The 21,472-nt window shown below is 43.5% G+C and overlaps 1 protein-coding gene across 1 annotated transcript; it reads right to left on the reverse strand.

The window, feature by feature from the left end:
• Window positions 1-2,400: 2,400 nt before the first annotated feature.
• BORA (BORA aurora kinase A activator) lies at window positions 2,401-21,045 on the reverse strand. Its single transcript, XM_066621101.1, has 12 exons — window positions 20,994-21,045; window positions 18,629-18,793; window positions 17,038-17,144; window positions 16,790-16,835; window positions 15,744-15,822; window positions 12,750-12,815; window positions 11,014-11,070; window positions 10,164-10,384; window positions 9,606-9,756; window positions 8,206-8,786; window positions 5,789-5,920; window positions 2,401-3,601 (listed from the first exon to the last, which is right to left on the reverse strand). Exons 2-12 carry the CDS (start codon window positions 18,776-18,778, stop codon window positions 3,512-3,514), a joined length of 1,680 nt encoding a protein of 559 aa, XP_066477198.1. The 5' UTR covers window positions 18,779-18,793; window positions 20,994-21,045; the 3' UTR covers window positions 2,401-3,511.
• Window positions 21,046-21,472: the final 427 nt, after the last annotated feature.

A 21,472-nucleotide genomic window follows, 5' to 3' on the forward strand; every position in this document is an offset into this window, starting at 1 on the left:
AGGTAGGACACCCCCCCCCCCCAGCCAGTCTCCCTGCCACTACCTCCTCAGTTTGCTTGAGCTCTTGGGAAATCAGGTCAGAGGGCAGCTCCTCAACAAGGGGTTGTGGCTGAGCTGCTGATGCTCGGCTGTCTGGTACAGAGACCCTATTCCCTACCAGGGACATGAATGACCCAGGGTTAAACTCCCAAGAAATTCCAGCCCAGTCTTTCCAGATTTGGTCCAGTAACCCCTCAGTTTGAGTCTGCCATATTTTCAAACTCCTCTAGGGAGGAGGGTGAGCTATTGGGATGATAATGGGGGCACCAAAGAGGCTGACATGGACAGCCCTTTTCTTACAGACCTGATCTATGGTAAAGTAATACAGGTGGTCAGTCTCAACTTTGGCAAAAAGGCCAAGGTAGCAGCACCACCTTCTCATCATTCTTGAGGCATCAGAGCAGAAGCTTTTCATTAAGGGGTGGAGGCAGTGTGGGCCATCCAATTCGGCCCCAAACACACAGTGCACCTTGTTATCAAGTTTTATTCCTTCCTGGACATGATGGAGTGACTTAGAGTTCTGGAAGTGCCCTCTTCACTTCTATGGTTATCTGGAAGGGAAATTGGGCCTTAAAGATTGATGTGACACATGAAGCTCCCAAAAGATACCACTGCATGCATTGGGTGCGAGTTCCATTTTCACAAAGGCACTCTCCTTGGGTGAAAGAGCTGGCAGTGTTTGAGCCAGCCCTGCCAAAGGCTGTAAAGGATATGCTAAAGAAAATTTAACTCTAGCTTTCTCAGCTTATTCCTCACTGGACACAAACCAATTGGATTCCAGAGCAACTGCCCATCATGGTTCAATGGAGCATTTGGCTAAGGCAATGAGAGGTGGACCCATGTTCCCAGCTTGCCTGACTATGAGCTGCTAATGAAAATGCATATAAATGAGGAAGACAAGGACACAATCTAGAGTGGTTGGAAGATAATTTTATTTCAGAAACCTGAAAAATGGGAAGGGCCCAATCTGAATTTTCTCCACAGAGCAGTAAAACTGTTTTAACAGAACTGCAATTGCTATCATGCAATAGATAAGTTAATTTATATCATTTTGCATTAGGAAAGAATGGAACTTTTCTTAAACTAGTTTGAAGCTAAGACTTGTTCAAAAGTATTTTGAGATGGTCCAAATTCCCAAAGATGGAAAACTAAGAATAAAACAAGTCTCTGTACAATTAAGATAACCTCCTTGGTTATACCTTCTACCACTGAAATTTAAATACATTTGATGGTATATGTATAATCTTAACCTTCACTCTTAGCTTAACCTGGTAGACTCCAGAGGGGTCTGGGTACATCCCTTATATAACAGTCCAATTACTTGCACTTTCAATTTTTCACATGAAGTCTAAATTGGAATTCTGTACTGGGTGATCACAAGTTAAATGTTTGTCCATATGCGCAGTTTAGTTTGAGCAGGTCAAAAAGAAATCTGCTGGACCCCAAAGTGGTTATTTTCTGGTTTCCATCTTAAATCTGCTGTTTTATGGCATGGCATTTTTTTCTTGCAAAGTTGTAATTGCAGATACAATTTACTTTTTGCATCAAGATGTGCTCACCATGACCACTTACTGCAAATGCAGGCAAGTCACTGTTTTCAGTGGGCCGTGATTGGAAGAGGGAATATCAGTAGATGAACTTATGAAAGTATTAACAGTAGGCACATTTTCTGTGTCTGCATTAAATGCGATCACACTGGATGCAGACTTGATACTATTCTCCACTGATAAACCACATTGCAAATGCTTCCAAAAAGCTGTGCCTCTTTTGAGATTCTGATTGGTCTGCTTGACTGCCACTCATGCATTTCCTGACTGGTTAATGTATTTTAAATAGCCCTCTCTCCCCATTTGGACTGGAAGCTTGGAAACACTGAGGCACCTGGAGTTTCACCTGAGCTTGGAATAACAGTAACCAGAAAAAAAGCCACATGGAAAAGCCCACACAGGTTATTGTTGCAGTAAGATTTAGGTTAGGGCATTTTTCTGTAGGCAACTCTTGTGGGCTTTTTTATAGAAGCAGAAATGACAGAGGCAAAGAAGTCGCACAGGACAAAACTAACACATGTTCTTTTGCTAGGAAATGTCACAATGTCCCACACAGAGGAGAAACATTTGAGCTTTTGGCAAAGTAGCTTGCATTTGTAATTTATGTAACTGCAGAGCCTGGCCGATTGCAGCTAGGTGGGACTACGCTAGGCACAGAGGTTGAAAATTGCTGCCCTAGCCTTAAACAAAGTAACCCAAAATTATTGTGCAAGTCTTCCTTTTCCTAGGAACAAAGTACTCTGTTACCCATTTCAAACCCAGTGTTGATTCACAATGTCAGGTAACATCATTTCCAACTCTCAACAGCAGCATGTCTGCTTTCTGGCTGTGTTCATGCATCAGCATTCAAGGTATATCTCATTAAGTTGCTACACTGTAACCCAATTGCTACACTTGGCCCCAGTCCAATTTCTTTCCTATGGAGACAGCCATCTGCTACTTTTTCCACTTGGAACATAAAGGGAGATTAGATCCACCCTCCCATCCACCCCCATTTTCCAAATGGACACAAAACATAACTTTCAACCTAGGCATGTGAAGTCTTTATTACACTGATCAATGTCATTTCACTAATATTAAAATAGATTTTTAGTTAAGAAAATGTAAACAATCACTGTCCAAATAGATGCCCACTAATATAAAGGTAGAATAGCATCTGTGTATTCTGTTCAAGTTTTAAACAGCACCATTTATATTTAAAAATTCCCATTTCTGTGCATGTAATAAAATGTGTTCTTTAAAAAAGGAAAAGCACAATTTTACTAGACAATTGTATCAAAAGTCCAATGTTTGGGTATGCTGCTCTGCATAATTTTTGGACAAGAGAATTAAGATTAAATTGTGATCTACAAATAGTACTATTTTCACAGAAAACAAGATAAGCAAAATAATTCCTGGGGCTGGTGTTGTGCGAGTTTCACTACACAGTATTCTGGCAGCCTGTTCAGACCAACAGCTGCTCCCTATACATGTCTTGGAAGAACACAGGCCCTATTTGCATCCTGGCAGTAGTCATGCAGAATTGCTGATACTTCCATAAGGGAACTGCTCCACATAACTACCCTGGTTTGCAAAGAAAAGGGCTGTTGTGATTTTGTATAAATCATGGTAGCTACAGAAACAGCCTCTAACTGACAATGTCAGTTTTCACAAAGAGCTCCTGTGCAGTTCTGCCAGGGCACATACACAGCAGCTTTTCTGCATATTCAGATAAGTGGGGTGAGATGGCAATTGCCATTCATTGAGCCTGCAAGAGGTCCTCAGTCTGTAGAAACTATCTGTATCAATTTGCTGTCCAGCTCTTCTGCTGGTTGGTGCACAACTATGCCAGTCCATTTTTTTTCCATTTAAGAATCCTGCTTCAGCTCCACAGTGAACAGTCTCTCCACATAGTTAAGCAAAAGAATAAACACGCCATGTGCTGATCACTTTGACAGAGGCATTTCGATAAGATGGCTGATGGATTGATTTCCACGCTCAGTTTCAGTCCAGTATCTAGGAATCAGTTTTCCTTGCTGGAGGCAAAAGGAGAAAAAGAACATGCTCAACAGAAAACTACAGAAATGCCATGCCTATTAGAGAAGAACCAAAATGAGTTTTGTTTCTGTAAAACAAAGAGATGGATGCCGGAACAGCCCAACAGGATGCACCACCATTGCCACATGTTCACTCCTTCCAACCAGAGCAGAAGACAGCAATCCAACACATTACTTCCCTCCCCCCCATGTGTATTTTCAATACAACAGGAAGTGCAGGGCAAGCAAGTCTTGCACATCCCAATTTGTTTAAAAGGATCACATGAGGCAGGAGTGAGGTGACTGGATAGGGAAGCAGCTCTCTGCCTTCCGCATCATTTTTTGGGGTGCAGCAATGGCAATTTGCTTCCCTGGCCACTTACCTTCCTTGTGCAGTTCCTTTAAGCAAATCAGGAAGTGTACTAAAGGAGCAAGGTGAGTGAGTAGGGAAGTGGACAGATGTGGCTTGGTGTGCAGCAGGCTAGAGGGAGGTGGTGGCATACTTAGGGTGAATGGCACCCTGAGTTTGCCACTTCCCCTGTTACTCAATGTGAACTGCATCCTCCACTTAATTAATGTATTACTCTTTTAGTTTGCCCAGCTCAGGGAATGGCAGCAGAGTCTAGCCAAGAGCCTTTCTTCTGCCTGAAGTCTTAGAGTGAAGAAAGCAATGTAGAAGGCATGCAGGAAGCTGTAGGTGGACCATTTTATAGTTAACACAAGAGAGGGCGCCAGGATGCAGGACTCTTGTTCTCTTGTGTGCTCCCTATTTGGTGGGCCACAGTGAGATACAGGAAGCTGGACTAGATGGTCTATGGCCTGATCTAGCAGGGCTGCTCTTATGTTCTCAACATGTAAAAAAGCACAAGAACAAAAAATGAAAATTTTTTCTTAAACTTTTCTCTTGTCTCTCTGCATCCCATAGTAGCACTGTTGCACACACTATCCCAAGGGGTGTGACTATAATGGTGATTGGGCAACAGTGCCCCCCCCCCAAGTAACAGCTTTTTAACCCTTGATGCACATAGCATAATCTGCCCTGTCAGTTTTGCAAACCACAAAGAATTGGGTCACGACCCACTGGCGAGTCCCAGACCCTGAGAACTGCCGTTGCAGCTCAGTGTTTCTCAAGGTTTGTCCTTCACTGTACCACTTCACATGGTTCACCTATTTGAAGTACCACCAGAAATAACTGGCGATGACATAAACACGGTTACTTCTGGGTTGGGAGGCCAGATGCAATGTGACTGTATGTAAGTGGCTCAGGATGATTGACAGGGCTTTTTCAAGTTCAGAAAAGCATGCTTTGGGACTCTGCCTGCCAAGCCAAGCCTCCTACCACTGTTTGTTGTGTCATGCTCCAGGTCTCCCTGCCCAGCAGCAGGAGTCTGGGGGTCCCATGAGTAACACAAGTCACCACCTCAAGTACCACTGAGGGTACCTGTACCACTGGTTGAGAAACACTGGTCTAGCTTGTTTGCAAACTGGTTAGAACAAAATTTGAGGTTTGTACACCACATGCCAGTTCAGATGACTGATCATGATCACTTAACCATCAGGAACATAAACCAAGCCCCCATGTTCCCCCACTCCCCTTTTCTCTGGTGCATCACCAGACATCTTGGCTTGTGACACCATGGCTCAGCAGCTTATCTGAAGTTGGAAACTACAGTTTAATGCTGGCTTGAGCCAGGATGTGAAATCAACTTCAAACTGTGATTTCATTGCCTGGTTTGATAGCCAGAATCAAAATCACAATCTCTATTTGATTGCTGTTTAAAGAAACCAGGAATAAATCTCATCGTTTAGCAACACTGGAAAGGAAGTAAGGTGGAAGGGGAGAGAAGAGGGAGAAAGTGGGTTTGGATTATGTTCCTGACCAAAGAAACCATCATTTGTTTAAGTCACGTGAACTAAGCCATTGCAACCACTCATTGTAAACCATGAACAGAAGCAGCAAATTTCCTCCCCTTGCATACAAAGAGGGGAAAGCACAAGAACCCAGAGGTTTTATAACATCAGGCTATGGTTTAATATTACATCTGAACCCAGTCTATATCATCCATTGATTTATATTCCCCTCTCAAACTATGAAAGCAGAGCAGCTAGAAACTTCTTAAAAACAAAAACAAAAATAACTTAGATTCTTGGAAAATGCTGTTGTTGTAGCCCACCTTCTCATCTTACCTTTGTTCTGAAAACTTGAAATTTGTTCTGAGTGCCATAAGCATGCATATCATTCTCTCTGCTACTGGTCTCGACTCCAGCTGTATCCATAAGGCTGCTAGTACATGTCTGAGTGTTGTAACCACTGTCCACCTAGTAGGAACAAAATGTGGTAAAAGAAGTGACTGGTGGATATTGGGATGGAGGTAAGTGCCATGTTACAACAAGCGGTGAGGCATGTCAATAATGGTAGGCATGCAAGCACAAAACTAAACACACATACGCCCCTCAAAACAAAATTCTTCAATTTGTTTACCCCATTAGACAACCAGATGATTTGACAGAACAGCAGCAACACACATTGTTTTGCAATGGTTTAGAAGCTCAAAAAGAGAAACTCAAGCTTGCTTCCTGCATCTCAGTGTTTTGAATGATAGTAATGTCTCTTGACACATGAAATTGACCCAGTCCTAGGATAATTGTCCTTGGGGGAAGGGGAAACTCCCAGGATCCTTTTGTCCATGCAGGAAAGAAAATACAGTCTCGCTAGTATCCAGGAAGTAATGACTAAAGCAGCCCCTGAACACGAAGGTTTCCAGTTGCTGACAGACCAATAGTGCAACCCTATGAACAAATACTCAGAAGCAAAACCCACTGAGTTCCCAGGTGAGTGTATATAGAAGTGATTTTCAACCAGTGTACTGTGGCACACTGGCGTGCCATGAGATTTTGGGAGGGGATTATTTATTAGTAGGGCCATTGGGAGATGTGAACCCCCCAGTAGCAGCATGGTGTGCCTTATCAAGTTTAGCACCTTGTCAGAGTGCTTTGAGATGAAAAAGGTTGAAAATCGCTGGTATATAGGATTGCAGGTATAGAATAGTTTCCCAGTTGTGCAACAGACCTGGCAATATAGATATTGGCTGCAACCACTTTCCTGAGATTAAGCCCCATTGAACAAAAAAGGTCTTACTTCTGAGTAGACCTAGTTAGGATTGTGCCCTAAGTTATACACTCCTTATGGCATTCTCTCCTTTAGGGACTAAAGTGGGTAACAGGTATAAAGATGCAGATCCTTGAGTATGCAAGGTCTAGAACAGGGTGTTATCATTTCATACACTGGGCTGAATAGTATTCATGCCTGCTGAGGGCCAGAAGTGATGTCATTAAGCAGGAAGTGACATCACTAAGCAGGTGATGACCAGAAATAAGCACCTTTCGCCACCTAGAATCAGGATGGGCCACGAAAGTCTGGATTTGAGTTCCTACACACACATTTTCACTGACTCATGTGCACTCAAGTTACATGCATCTGGAAACCAGAAGTGAGTCAGGGTTTTTCCTCAGGGTCAAGTTTTTCCTCAGGAACAAGTGGATACAGACAATTGACTGGGGTTGACTAGTCAAATTGCCTGATTTTTTTTTCCTCTGGATGAGGGAGGGGAGGAGGAGCCCAATGGACAGGGAAGGAGGTTCTTCTTGCAATAACTGACTGGATAAGCCCAGGGAGGGGGCTAAGTAGGTGGACGGAGGCATTTCCTTGCAACAGAAAAGGAACGCCAACTTGTGGCTCACTTCGCATTCAGGCACAGCAGGAGTACACACATTTCCACCCACTGTCACTTCTGATGACATCAGCCCCACCTGCCTGGCTGCCATGAGACTGCCCGAAACTTCATCCTGGGCCCAACTGCCTGTCCACTGCTTTTGTCCCCTTGCTCACTTGTGTGGCTCGACCCCTCCCAACTTGCCAAGCTGGGATACCTCCCCCCTCCCTGTTGGTCCAGCCATGTCATGCTACACGTTGCTCATTCTAAGGGTTGCATTGGGAGTTGTGATGTGAATGGGGGGAGGGGAATTTTGTCCTGGGTTTCGTAAGGAATAGATCACTACTTTCTGCACTCACTAACAGCAGAGGTTTTGTTTACAAATAGGATGGGGACACCCAGGGAGTGTTAAATAAGAACTCCAACACACACCCTGCTAGCAGCTCCGGTTTTTCTGCAGAGCCGCACCTGACTCATGTATCGAAAGGACTTGGAACTCAAGTCCAACAGAGTCCCAGAAAGGCTCCCGCCAAGTCCCAAAGGCTACCCATTAAGACTTATGCCCAAGTCAAGTCAAAGAGGGCAGGGGAGCCAGGGTGAGACTCGTGTTCTATCACTGTGAATTAGCACATCCTGCCTAAGATCTCATTAGCTGCAAATGACAAAAGAAAAAAATATGCAAATCTTGACCATATTTTCAAGATATGGGATAACCCAACTCACACACTTCTGCCAATGCCTCACTTTACAGCTCAGCAGCTGAGAGCAGCTGGTGATGGTGCTGGGAGAGTCCAGTTATCAAGTGGGCTGGATAAAGAGCTTCTGGGAGCTGTATCTGGCCTGCAGGCCTCATGTTTGACACCCCTTAGGTCTTCACACTCAAAAGCTTACCTGAATGCTACTGCTCTCACAGGGGCCAGAACTGCTTTCAGCTAAAGGTGGCAAGAACATGCAAGAACTTTCAATACTAAAGCCAGTCAGTGGCATGCCAATGTTTCTAGCTGATCCCTTTACTGAATTCTCATCTGACATTTCCTCCGGATCTGCCATATCCACAGTATGGATTTCTTTGAAACAATCGTGCTCATACAACAATGACAACCCTTGCGTGTTGGCTTCAGAACTGTCTGGCGAAATGGACACCCTGGCAACCACCAAATGGGTACCCTGGGAAAAGGAATCCCCATTCAATTGGTGCAGATTTACTGCTGCTTCTGCTGGCAAGGGAGCTTCTGCAGACGATGCTTTTGCCCCCTCTTCCTCTTCTTCAGTGACACTTTCAGGTGTAGAAGGTAGACGAACGATGGAAGTTTGATACAGTGTGGCTCCTCGGCATGCCATAAGTCTCATGGGCGAGCAATTTTTTAATGGAGAACACTCAGTATACGAACTTCTGGTGCCAGCAAGCATTGATCGGCATGAGCTGGACACTGAAGGAATATCTGGGGAACGAAAAGTAAACTGCCTTTGCTCTATATTGGAGAAAAGAAACACGCAGTAAGTCAAACCATTCTATTTAGGAAGTGGAAAAGAATCAAATGATTCATTTCTCTCAAGGCTACTACATAGATTGCAGTTTCCTGAGAATCAGGCCTTACATTTGAAAAAAGGGTTCTAACCCTCATGGTTACAAAAAAAATGCTTCAAAATCTCAGTGCAATTACTACTAAGGTGACTGTATGAGATTTTTATGGGGGGGGACCACAACTTCAGTGTTCCTGCCTCTCCCATGGATAACAAAATTTGAATATACTATGCATTATAAGAGAAACTATACAAATTCGCTCAGTTTATACAGAACGCAAAATTCAATTTGTCTTGATACACGATTTAAATTTTTCTAAGATTTATGCATTTCTAAGCATGCACTGCCCTGGCTATGGCGGCAGGATTTGCACGGAGAAGGGGAGAACTACTGCACTCTTTTCCAGACCCAAAAATGCTGCTTCAGCATCCAATTTTTGCAATACTGTTTGTGCCTGTGTCAATACTGGTTTGTCTAACTAATGTAGTATAGGATCACAGGGCAAGCCTACAAATATTAAGGATGAAATACATTTCTATCCCACCATCTCCCTTAAGGTGTCCAAAGTCAGATCCAGTAAGAGATCTGAAACAGCTGTCCCACAGGGAAGAAAAGGTCACCTAATAGCATAAATGTGTTAGCAACAAGTGTCAAAGTCAAAAATGAGAGGCACTTTTAACACTTGTGAAAAGGGTACACAAAGCTAGGTAAGTAGCCTCAACACAGCCCCGGTTAAAAAACGGATTGCATCAGTTAAAAGGCATACCTGATAATGGTGTCTTTCTTATCTGGATGCCAATTGGAGAGATAGTTGGAGAAGTAACATTTGCAGGCCTTCTCTCTGGAAAGGAAGGACTTGCTATGCTTCCCAGACTTGCCCTTTTGCCTCCTTGAATAGGGCTGGAGGAAAACTGACCCTTTCAACATACAAAAGGAGATGTTATTAATGTTGAACACAGCAGGGTTTCTATGATGCATTGAAAACAGATAAAACTTGAAAAATAATGATTTGGAAATTACAGGCTATGTCCATCTGTCCACCAGTCCTTACCAGCCAAAAGCCCTTTGCTCATCCAAGTAAAAATTATGTATATTTGGCTTAATTTAAAATAACTCCTGTTCAAGCAGAATTTGAATTTCTAGTTAGAACTACAGTATGTGAATCTGGTTTAACATCATTCTCTATATGAGTTAAGAACAACTTTGATGAAGAGGCTTGAAGCAACAAGGACTGCATTGACCCCAGCAATCATCTGTGCAATCAGAGGTATTTTATAGGTGCTGCATCAGCAAACGTTCTGTGTGCCCAGAGTCAACTTCTTACCGAGCTGGATGTGTTTAGAGGACTTCTGCAGCGAACTGGAGATATGTCTATCGAACACAGCACACCAAGCGAGGCACGAACATTGCGTGGACATTGAGGAGAAGGGGAGGAGTTCTCAGACAAACTCCCATTCTCATCTAAGAACAGTTTTCTTCTCAGCGAGGAAGTGCTGAGGCTTTCCTGAGACTGATCTGCCAATTCATCTGGTTTAAAATATTCACCTAAAAGGGAAGCATATAGGTATAAAAAATAGGCTTTCCCACAGACATGTTAACTTAGTAATACACATTTTTAATTCAGCTACCTAAACAAGCAAGACCTGACTGTAAAAACCTAATCAGACCACTCCTTTCCAGCAGATGTTATTGTTGCAATCCTGTATACCGTTAAGGCCACTTAAATCCAACTGAAATCCAAGGATTTTACAGACTGTCTGCAGACTTGCAGCCAAGCCTAAGCCAACACATTCCGTTCACAGCTGGCTGCATTTTCCTGCTACAGTTCTATTCAGCGAAATCAGCAGACAGTAGACAAAAACTGCTGTGCCGTAGTTAAGGGTACAAGTCCCTAGTTCAAGTCTCACTGCAGTCATTTTTATTATGCAACCCTTGAGAGCTTGCTATCTCTCTCCCAGATTCATAGTGATATTAATACTGCCCCACACCACAGTGACATTAATATCAACCAACCTTATAAGGCTGTTGTAAGGATCACCAAAATGCCTTTTAGGAACATTCAGAGCAATATGTAAATGAAAAATATCACAGTATCATCTGATTAAGACTCCATTCCTATTGTAGCCAGTCCTACAGATATTTAATTTAGATGCTCGTTCTTCTTAGGAACATACCTAGTATTTTTTCTAGATCAAAGTCTACAGGCAGAGATAATATTGTCTGGCACGCAGCTGCAAAAAAAATAAAATGTTAGGAAACAGTTATTAGGAGTCGTGTGTGAAAAAAAAACAATCATATCAAGAAATGCACTTCTTATGAATCTGAAAGCCACATACAGTGGTTGTAAATGTATTTTACAGTCTGAGATGTTTAATATAAAATTCTGAGACTGCTTAATCTCCTCGTTAAAGAAACAGCACTGTATCAGTGGTTCATGTTTTAATAGATTATATCTGCATAAATGTAAGAATTCTAAAATAGTTATTAAAAACTTGCCTTGTTTTTACATGATGCAACAGGAGTTACTTAAAAAATGCATTTTTCCTTCTCCCCGATAGAATGGCTTCTGGCACCCTTGATTTTGCAAGCAGAGGTGGGCACTTTTCATGATTTGACTCACTGTACGTCCAGAACCTGCAGTGGAGGGCCCCACCTAACCCCCCAGGCATGATCAGAAGCACCTTCTGGTCATATCCAGAGGTTAGGTGAAGGCCCCAACCCACAGATTTGGTTATCTGCAGGGGTTCCAGGAACAGAACTTCTGCAGATGCTGAGGAACAACTGTACTTGTTAAAAATAAATAAATGTTTAAGACTTGGCTGCCTAGGTGGAAGGTAGGAGTGCAAAAAGTTTTAAAAATTGATTTATATTAATAGTACAGCACAACTAGGCCCCACTACAGCAGGAAAACAAATATAGGATTGAAACCTAAATTTCTTGTACAGGTGCAGCCTATTTATCCATGGATTTTTTTATCTGCGGATTTGTCTCAACTCAAATGGGGTGGGGGAAATGAAAGTCACACAAACCTCTGCCCTTCGCTGGCATCTCGATACTTTTCCAGGCATCCCAAAACACTGCAAAAAGGCTCCCAGTCAGGGAAATAGCCCTGGAACCATGGAAGAGGTTCCCCTTGCAAAGGAACAGTAACACTCCTGGAGCCAGCCGAGGCTGAAGAGGGGAAAGGGGGGCTGAAAACCTCTGTAGCCATTTCTACATGAGTAGAAATTCATGGGACTGGACTCTTAAAAGCTCAGCATCCCACCTGTGAAAGAAGCAGGACAGCTGGCAACGGGGAGGGCTGAGTATGGAGGGGGAGGAGAGGGGATTGCTTTAAAAAAACCCAGAGAGTGTTTGCCAAATTCCCCCCCCCCCCCATGGTGCAGGCAATCACCAGACACAAGCAAGCCTTCCCAGCAAGCAAAGCATGAGATTTAGGCTACAATCCTCTCCACACTTTCCTGGGAATAAGCCCCATTGACTATAATGGGGCTTACTTCTGAGTAGAAACACATAGGACTGGATTCTTAAAAGCTCAGCATCCCATCTGTGAAAGGGGGAGGGGAATGATAACAACCGCCTTAGCTTCCTTCCAGCCCCAAGTGTCAGGCTGCAGCATATTTGCTTAACTCTATGGAATTTAGCACACCAGGTCACAGAATGGAACTAATGCTGATAAATAAGCTCCACCTGTACTTGTGGAAGGACTCTTTCCACAGGTGGAAGGAAACCTTAGGATACAAACCACATCCCTTGAAACAGTGTTTGCTACACTAAATACTTCTAGGAATCCCACTGCTTACAAAGGAATTCACAAACAAGAATTAAGACCACAACAAATCCAGGATCCAAAATGTGCCCACTCAAACATCAGGTGCATAGGGGAGGTTTCCCTTTGCTTCATACAAACCATTATTTTTTCCAGGTTGTACAGCGACATCTCTGCCAACTGGTGAAGCATTATTTAGAGCAATACCTGCCAGAGATTAACATTCTCAGTTAAAAGCTCAATTCACACAGAAGCACTTATCACAGTATAGTGAAATAATATAACATTATAAATGTATAATACATACATATGTATTATCACATCAACACTATTACTATTTAATTAGTACTATTACAGTGGGCCCTCCTTATCTGTGGATTTGGCACCTGCAGATTTGACTCAACATGGCTGCCAACCCCACAGCTGGAGGGCCTCAAGGACTTCCCAGACACAAGCAGAAGTGCCTTCTGGTACTGTCTGGGAGGTCCTGCGAGGGCTGACTGTGGATTTGATTATAGAAATCAGTATCTATGGGGTGGGGTATTGGAATCATGGAATATATTGCAAGGAGACAGGATGTGGTTCTGCAGTGGCCCTTTGCTCTAGTGCAGTGCTACTCAAACTGGTGGGTCGCTCATGTAACGATTCCTGTTTCCTTTAAGGGACAAGGGGAAGGGGCAAAACAGTGAAGCTATCCCCAAGATAAACTAAACATACATGCTCTCAGGGTCTGGGAATGTGGTTTCTAAATAGTGAAAGTTGCAAGTGTGATTAAACCAAAAATGGAATGTCGAACTTGCAGCTTTCACTATTTAGAAGCTGTGGGGAGCCCTGCAAGCACTCTGCAGGGCTCCCCACACCCCCAAGACCCTGAGAGTACATATGTTTAGTTTAAGAATAGCTCCCTCTCCCCTGCAGGGGCACAATCCTGAGGATCACTTTGCTGCCCCCTCCCCTGCAAAGACTTACCCCGGGAGTAAAGCTCCCCAGAAGTTTGAGAACCACTGCTCTAGTGAATCTAAGAAACATGGGGTGAAAGCCTGGGTGTGCTGCACAGCCGACCACTAGAGGCAATAAGGTCTTCAGGGATAAAAGGAGTACATGGAGGTTGGAAAAACTGTGGGTTGTAGTTAGAGGAGACTTGCCAGATTATCAGACTGACTTACCAGTTTGCTGACTAACAGACGGACTCACAGACCGGCTAACTGTTTAATGGACCTGCTAACTAACAGACTGACTTGATTGACTAGCTGGCTGACGAACTGAACAAACAGACTGCTAGAACAGAGACTGATGTGTGGCTGCCACACCCAGGAGTTGCTGGGAACCAAGGTGTTACTGCAGCAGCTGGAGAAGCTGCTAATAGGAAAGGGGAAGACCTCTGCAGCTTGAATAGGCAAGCCACCCCGATAGTGGGGTCCAGCAGTGCTTTCTGCAGAATTAGGGCTACTTTGAGTGAAGAGGGGAACTAATTAGCTTAAAGTGGGCATAAGTTCTATAGGTGAAGCTTGAAATGGGAATTTGGCACAACAGAGGAGATGGGTCCTGGAATGGATCCCCCATACATACCAAGGGCCCACTGTATATGCTCCTGCTAACTAAGCAAAGAGACATCTTTTAAAATGATGTCCTCTTATACTTAGCAGAAGGAGAGTAATCATTGGCCAGATAGTAGCCAAGGCAAGAATCACCATTGTGAGGGCAAGTGATCCTGCAGAAGGAAGAGATATACATGGGACGTTTTTGAGAGGAAAAACGTATGCCTGCAAGTGTCTCTTTCCAATCAATGACAACATTCAAAGTTGCAATCCTGCCATGGTTGGCAACCTTCAGTCTTGAAAGACTATGGTATAAGCCTACAGCACCTGGTATTCCCAGGCGGTCTCCCATCCAAGTACTAACCAGGCCTGACCCTGCTTAGCTTCTAAGATCAGACAAGATCAGGCATGCGCAGGGTAACAGTTCACAAAACAATAGTAACAGTAATAGAGCACAGAGTAAAAGGAGGAACAGTGCTATTCTAACAGAGTATGAAGAAAAAACTTCTCAGACAGGAATTGTTTGAGAAACAACTCGGGAAACACTGGCATAAACAGGGCTAAAAGAAGCTCAGTATATATTCATTTACAACACAATCCTCTGCATATTTACTTAGAAATAAGTCCCATTATGCTCAATGGGGCTTACTCCCAGGAGTATCCAGTGCCATCTCAAGAGCAAATGAAGGGGGAGGGAAGATTAAAAACAGAGTTCCAAATTGAATTCCCAATATTGAATTGACTTGTATTCACTTAATTTTGGCTACTCAAAGTCAGCTCAGACAAACATATTTCATTGGTACTTCCAAAAGACATTCAGATTTGAATTCTGCTATAGTCCCAAGGAGAGGAAAATCTTCCAAAAAATTTACCAGGAACAAGCCTTCAGCTATGTTCATCAAGTGGGCTTGGTGCACAGGTAGTGAAGAAATGCCCTTGATCCTATGGGACTCACAGGTATGCTCCTGATAGTATCTCTCAGGCACTATTGTCTTGCTCCACATTCCTTTCTCTGTTCAAAAGTGATCTGCTAGGGTAGGACTAAGCTAGCTTCAGTCTTGCATGGTCTATTTATTAATACTGAAATCCTCCAGCTCAGATACACACATAAAAGCAAACATATTATCCACGTGTTTACTTTTATGTGTGTATCATGTACTGGAGGACTTCAGTAACAGACCTATTCTTGAAGAGTGGTGTTGGGTTAAGCAGGGAATGCCAGATCTTGGGTCAGTCATTTTCTCTTAATCTACCCTACCTCATTAAGTAGCTGGGAATATAATTTTTTTTTCAAGTGTGTCATCCTGGGTTTTTGGAGAAAGACAATCATCCATAGGTAGCCTTAGAGCAGCCTTTTGAAAATGCTACTAGCTGAAAACCAGCATGTTACATAATTATGCCAGCAGCACTCTACAAAAGACTTGCAATGTAATGTACAAACCATTTAAAGCTGGTGGGAATGCATATTTAGTTCCCCTGAAACTAATAAGACTAGACCAGTTAAGCATTTAAGTACAAAGATCTACGTTGCCTTATACAGTAACGTACATTAGAATTTACAAAGGATTGAATTTTCAACACAAGAGACAATACTTACAACGTGTTGAATTAAACTGAGAAACCTGTTTCCCGTCTCCCGTCCAAGGAGATGGAACAATAATACTTTTGGTGAAGAACTAAAAGGGAAGAATGTAGATAAATGCGTATCATGACATTATATCTAGCAAAGACATTTTTCAGATATTCATTAAAAATGAAACTTGATTGCAACATTAGTCCCTCAAACCCATCTCCAATATAAACCAAATATGCAGAAATCTACACAGCAATAGGCATTTTCAATGGAGTAAACAGATGTCAAAGAGCAATTCTCTGTGGGTTTGCTTATCCCATAGCTTATCCCTGGCTCATACTACTTCCAGCTGCAATTGCAGGTGTTAATGGTCTTTGACAAAATAAAAACCACACATATACACACCATTTCCCTATGCAATCATTCCCCCAATATCCACAGGAGTATGTTCCTGCTACTACCATGGATACCCAAAAGCACAGATCACACCACACCCTATACTTACTGTTGCCCCATGCAAGCCCTCCAAACAGCTTCCTTTTCCCACCTGCTTGTTAGTGCTTGCCTGCCATTGGAGGGGAAGCACTAACAAGCAAACACAAAGAGGAAGTAGTTTGGAGGGCAAGCAAAAGCAGGTGCAAAGAGGAAGCGATCTGAGGGCTACAAACACTATTCCCTCCGTAAGCAGTGGCTAACTGAAATTGTGGAAACCAAGTCTGGGAATATGGGGGGGGGGGAGACTGTACACAGAAAACAAGCAAGTCAAAGAGAAGGCAAGGTTAGATCTCTCTGACATGCAGTTTTCTACGTGTAGAAAAGGTTTCTTTCCCCTCCCCCATTACAATATGAGGAGTATTCATTCATGCAACCCCCTCCCCCTGCCACTATTGTCAACAGTTTTAATTCAGGAACAACTTGACTAGGTTACAAGTTGTTTGTGTAGACCAGGTTTTATTTGCTGAACACTGTATGTTGGGACTGTGCTCCAATTATACAAGTCGCAATATAATCTACTTTACCCAGAGTGCCACTAAGATATCTCATTCAAGGGCCACAGTAATGAAAGTTACCTCTTCAATGGCTTGTTGTCTTTTTTCTTCAGTCTCTTTATCCAAGCTGTGAAATGTGAATTTGAAGGGCAAAAAAGAAAAAAACAGTGAAAATCGGTTCACTGTAGTAAAACAAAGTTACACTGCAACATAGGACAACAAGGGTAAGAGCCCAAGTAAAACATGTGTAACTTTTAATAGAATAAGCAAGAGAATTCTTATATTTTTATGTGATTAACCATACCAGTTCACTGCATGCAACAACTGACCTGGCATGACTTAAGTACAATGCTTGACGACTGATCTCTTCTGAGTCAATTTCCACTGGATTTATTAAAGCAAGTTCATCTATAGACCACCCAAATTTTCCTGGAGTCTAAAAAGGGAAAAAAATCAGCACAGTGACCCACGCAACTTCCTTTTTTTAGGAAAGAAAGCACACATCCACACAAATCATTAGTAGTATCCTGGCCCAATCCTATGGGTCATTTACACCACTGGAACAAGTGGTGCATAAAAAATGTTATGCAACCAGCAGCATAAAGAATGTTATGGCTGTTGCAAAAACAACAATGCTAGTTAGCACAGCCTGGCCGTCACAAGCAAGCAGGTATGTACAACAATGGACAAGGGATGCCCATTGCTGACAGTAAGACTGCATAGGGGTCGGAAGGGGGGGCGGGTGGAACGAGCCCAGGAAGGTGGTAGGTTCTATAGCAGCAGTGCCCACTGAATCTATCCTGACCCCTTTCCCGGGGTCCCGAGCCCACTTCACCTTCACCGGTCAACATGGACTTGCTGACCTATGGAGCAGAGCATACCCTGAGGCAAGGGAATAAATGTTCAACATGCCTCAACATGCCAATTACCTACTTAGGGCCCAATCCTATCCAGCTTTCCAGGTGCAATGCAGCCCTGAGGTAAGGGAACAAACATATCCTTATCTTGAGGAGGTCTCCATGACTACACCCCCAATGAAGGATGCTGCACATGCCCTGTTGGTGTGGCTGCCTCAGTGCTGGAAAGATGGATAGGACTGCGTCCTCAGCCTTGCAAGTCAGTGAAAAATAAAACATTTCTCCTCCGTGACTCTGTAGAGGAGGAGCAAGCCAATATTGCATGTGTTACCAAGACCTAGCTGGATGAAGCGTGTGCCTTATATTGGTGTAGATCTTACCAAGCAGAGAACCGAATCCACCATCAACCTCAAACCAGACATCAGAGAAATGAAATGGCAACTAGGTACCATGGCTGTTTGTCCTAGCACAGGTATCCAAGTGCAAAAGACTTGCAAACTAAAATGACAGATTTACTGCTACTTCTGAAGCCACATGGCACTGCTCCATAGGAAAGTAACTCTCACCCACACTAGAGCAGGTTCACGTGAATCTGAATACTGAGGTGCAAACAAGGTGTGAAACTGCCTCATTTAAGGCACAAGGGTATATTAGACTACAGTTATACCAAATTTCAACTTTACATCTTCTGCAGAAGTCCTGTAACTACTTTGATATCCACACATAAGCAAAGACCACAAGTGTCCTATTTGCTTATATCTTACTCCAATGTGCAATTTTGAAGGCTTTCCCAGTGGTACAGAAATTGCTTCAGCCATTTCTTAATTCCAGTTTAGGATAGAAGTTCAGAACTGGACTAAGTTTCTGCGATCACTGCAAGTTGTTCCTACATTTTTGATACAATTCACATGTTTCATTGCCACTGTAGAAACCTTATTCTGAACATGCAACAAGAAAGAGAACTCTCATGTCCTTTGAAAACAAGCTATGTGGACTTATGAAATGTGAAATTCAAATGAATGGAACTTATGCACAACAGGATGTGGCAAATCAAATGTCTTACCATTGAGGATTTTGTGGACCTAAAAACGGATGGACTCAACACAATCTGCTCTTGTAGATGGCTATAATCACTTGGACTTTCAAAGGGGTTTTGGACTGGGAACCATCCAGGAGGATCTGGACCAATCTGCATTTGTTTTGCATCACTCATAACAGTGGACTGCACCTGGAAAGAAAACAAGATATCTTTGTTAGATAAGTTTAAGGTGGAGTATAATTGAAGCAGTGGCTTTCAGGCTTTCTACCGTCAAGGAACTGCTACACTGATCTGTTCATTGAGAAACCCCTGCATACTTCAGAGATCTTTTGAGTTCATTCTAGGATACCTTCTCAGTTGGGACCAAGTGCCAGATAAACCGGTTGTGCCTTGCCATAACCCTGGCTAAACTGAGGGTGTATCCTGGAACATACTCAAATAGGGTTGCCATCTTCTCACTTACTTTGCCCTTTTTGGGGCAAACAGAAATTTGGCAATTTCTAGAGGAAGTGATAATAAATGTTTCAGCTGCCAATCTCCTTGCGCTATTGATACTAAAAGAGCCAAGCTAGGAAAGAACGTGGTAACCAACACTCAAACTATTACAGCTGGAGTGGAAGGCTAGTACTGGTAGAAACACAGATAACTTTACTTGAAAGTCTGCTCTCTCTGGTCTTTATATCTAGGTCCCTCAGATTCTACAGTGTGGAAATCCCTGACTTAGAGGAAAATAGAACACCCCACAACTTGCCTGTAATTGAAACTAAAGAAAGAATTCAATTTGATGAACTGAAGTCTTTCCTTCTTCTTTTAGCTATTTCTGATAAAAAGTATTGCACTACTGTTACTCTTGGATTTTTTCCCTACCACAGCTACCTACAATTAACACAACTGACATGCCCCCTTTCCTCCAATATTAAAAAGATGTGAAGTTGCCATTATGGAAACAATCTGTGGGCAGAAACCAAACAAATTGGTACAGTATATTAAACAGTATTATTCACATACAATAAATACTACAATTCAAACAAACAAAATCTGTACAAGAGTTCAGTTGACTGTCCACAAAATAACTACAATCATCAAAGCTTTAGTGCTGAAATGGCAAGCCACAAAGAAGTGGGCAGACTTTCAAGATCATCAGAAAGAATGCTTTCATTTTTCCAGTAGTTAAATCAACTTTAGTAGGCCCTGCTCCCAAGTTAATCAAGGGGTTGCAGCACAATTTTACAGTCCTATCTAATTCAAGTAAATACCACTGTGTCTAGGGCAGTGGTTCCCAAACTGTGGGGTCAGGACCCACTGGTAGGTCATGACCTGATTTTTAGTGCATTGCATAAAGGTGGTGGAAGGCTCAGATAACTGACTGCCTCAAGCCCTGATTCAAAAATTGATTCAATCTGACTCAACAATCAGATAGCTGCTAATTACCCTACAAAGAGCTGAGCTCTTGCAGTTCGCAAGCATATTGGTTGTGGGACTCCTCACAGCAGGATGTGGTTGCCTTTAAAAGGGAAGCTGGTCAAGATAACTTTAAAAAGGGATTGGACAAATTTCTGGAGGAAAAATCCATTACAGGTTACAAGCCATGATGCATATGTGCAACCTCCTGATTTTAGAAATAGGCTATGCCAGATGCAAGGGAGGGCACCAGGATGAGGTCTCTTGTTATCTGGTGTGCTCCCTGGGGCATTTGGTGGGCCACTGTGAGATACAGGAAGCTGGACTAGATGGGCCTATGGCTTGATCCAGTGGGGCAGTTCTTATGTGCTGCCTCTGTCCCAAGTGAGGGGGTGGCAGCTTGGAGGAAGCCTTCTCTGTGTTGTGGCACCACAACTATGGAGCTCCCTTCTAGGGGAACTGAGAACTACTCAGATAAACATTTGAGTGTCTTTTTCTGGTTATGTAAAAAAGTAAAATACATTTTCTTTCTAGATCTTTCTTTAAAAGTGTGGTCATCCTAGGTGGGTCCTGATGGAGTTTCATTTTAAAAAGTGGGTCCCGGTGCCAAAGAGTTTGGGAACCACTGAGTCTCATGAGCTGCTCTCACAAAGGACACAAGGGCAGCCTCCTTCTTTCCCAGAGGCCTGCAGTTGCAAGGCGAAGGAAAGCATCAGCTGGAGATGTTGCAGCAACCAAGCCTGGAGGAGCCCCAGGGCCACAGCACTGATGGTCTCCAGGGCTGCAGTGCTTTGGGAGCTGGACTCAGACCTGGGAGAGCCAGTACAAGTCCCTTGCCCAGCCAGGAAACTCCCTGGGTGACCTGGGCCACTTACTCTCTCTCTCAGCTGCACCTACCTCACAGAGTTGTTGTGAGGACAAGGGGAAGAGAGGAACTATGTGCCCCACAATGCCCTTGCAAGCCCCACCATCCCCTATTCAAACTCACCTTCCTCCACCACTCCTGCCTAGTTCCCCAGCTCTTTAACTATCTTTCATCAGTGGCCAATCAGCGCGCGCGGCTCTCCCCGGCGCAGCCAATCAGGGCTCAGAGCGCGAGCTTTTTTTATACGTTTGAACGCGTCCCTATTACCGGCTCGCGAGAGCACCAGGCTAGAGAGGGAGGGTGGAACCGGGGAAGGGGCGGGGCTTGAATTCAAAACAAATCGCGCCTTCATTGGTAAAGCGGACCGAAGAGGCGGGGTTTACAGGGTGCGGGGCCGCGAACCACGCCCCCACCTCGGAAGCCCCGTGACTGCGCATGAGTGCACTGCCTCCCCTTATAGCAAGAAAAAGGGCAGATCTATCATAGAGCTGGGAAGACGGCGCGGATAGGGGGACACGCTCTGCATCCCTGGATGCTCTTCTCTATGGAAACACGGAGTTCCGGTGTCTCCATGGTGAGAGCTATCGACAACTAGCTCGGCA

The sequence above is a fragment of the Tiliqua scincoides genome, chromosome 3 (assembly GCF_035046505.1).
Source record: "Tiliqua scincoides isolate rTilSci1 chromosome 3, rTilSci1.hap2, whole genome shotgun sequence".
Lineage (NCBI taxonomy): Eukaryota > Metazoa > Chordata > Lepidosauria > Squamata > Scincidae > Tiliqua > Tiliqua scincoides.

Bases quoted from the DNA above. Each gene is read 5' to 3' on its own strand.
- BORA (XM_066621101.1), bottom strand. From the start codon at position 18,778: ATGAGTGATGCAAAACAAATGCAGATTGGTCCAGATCCTCCTGGATGG. The intron at 12,816-15,743 runs GTAAGTATTGTC...AATCTCTGGCAG, and splicing joins TCAGTTTAATTCAACACGTT to GTATTGCTCTAAATAATGCT. The intron at 5,921-8,205 runs GTAAGCTTTTGA...TGTTCCTACTAG, and splicing joins GTGAGAGCAGTAGCATTCAG to GTGGACAGTGGTTACAACAC.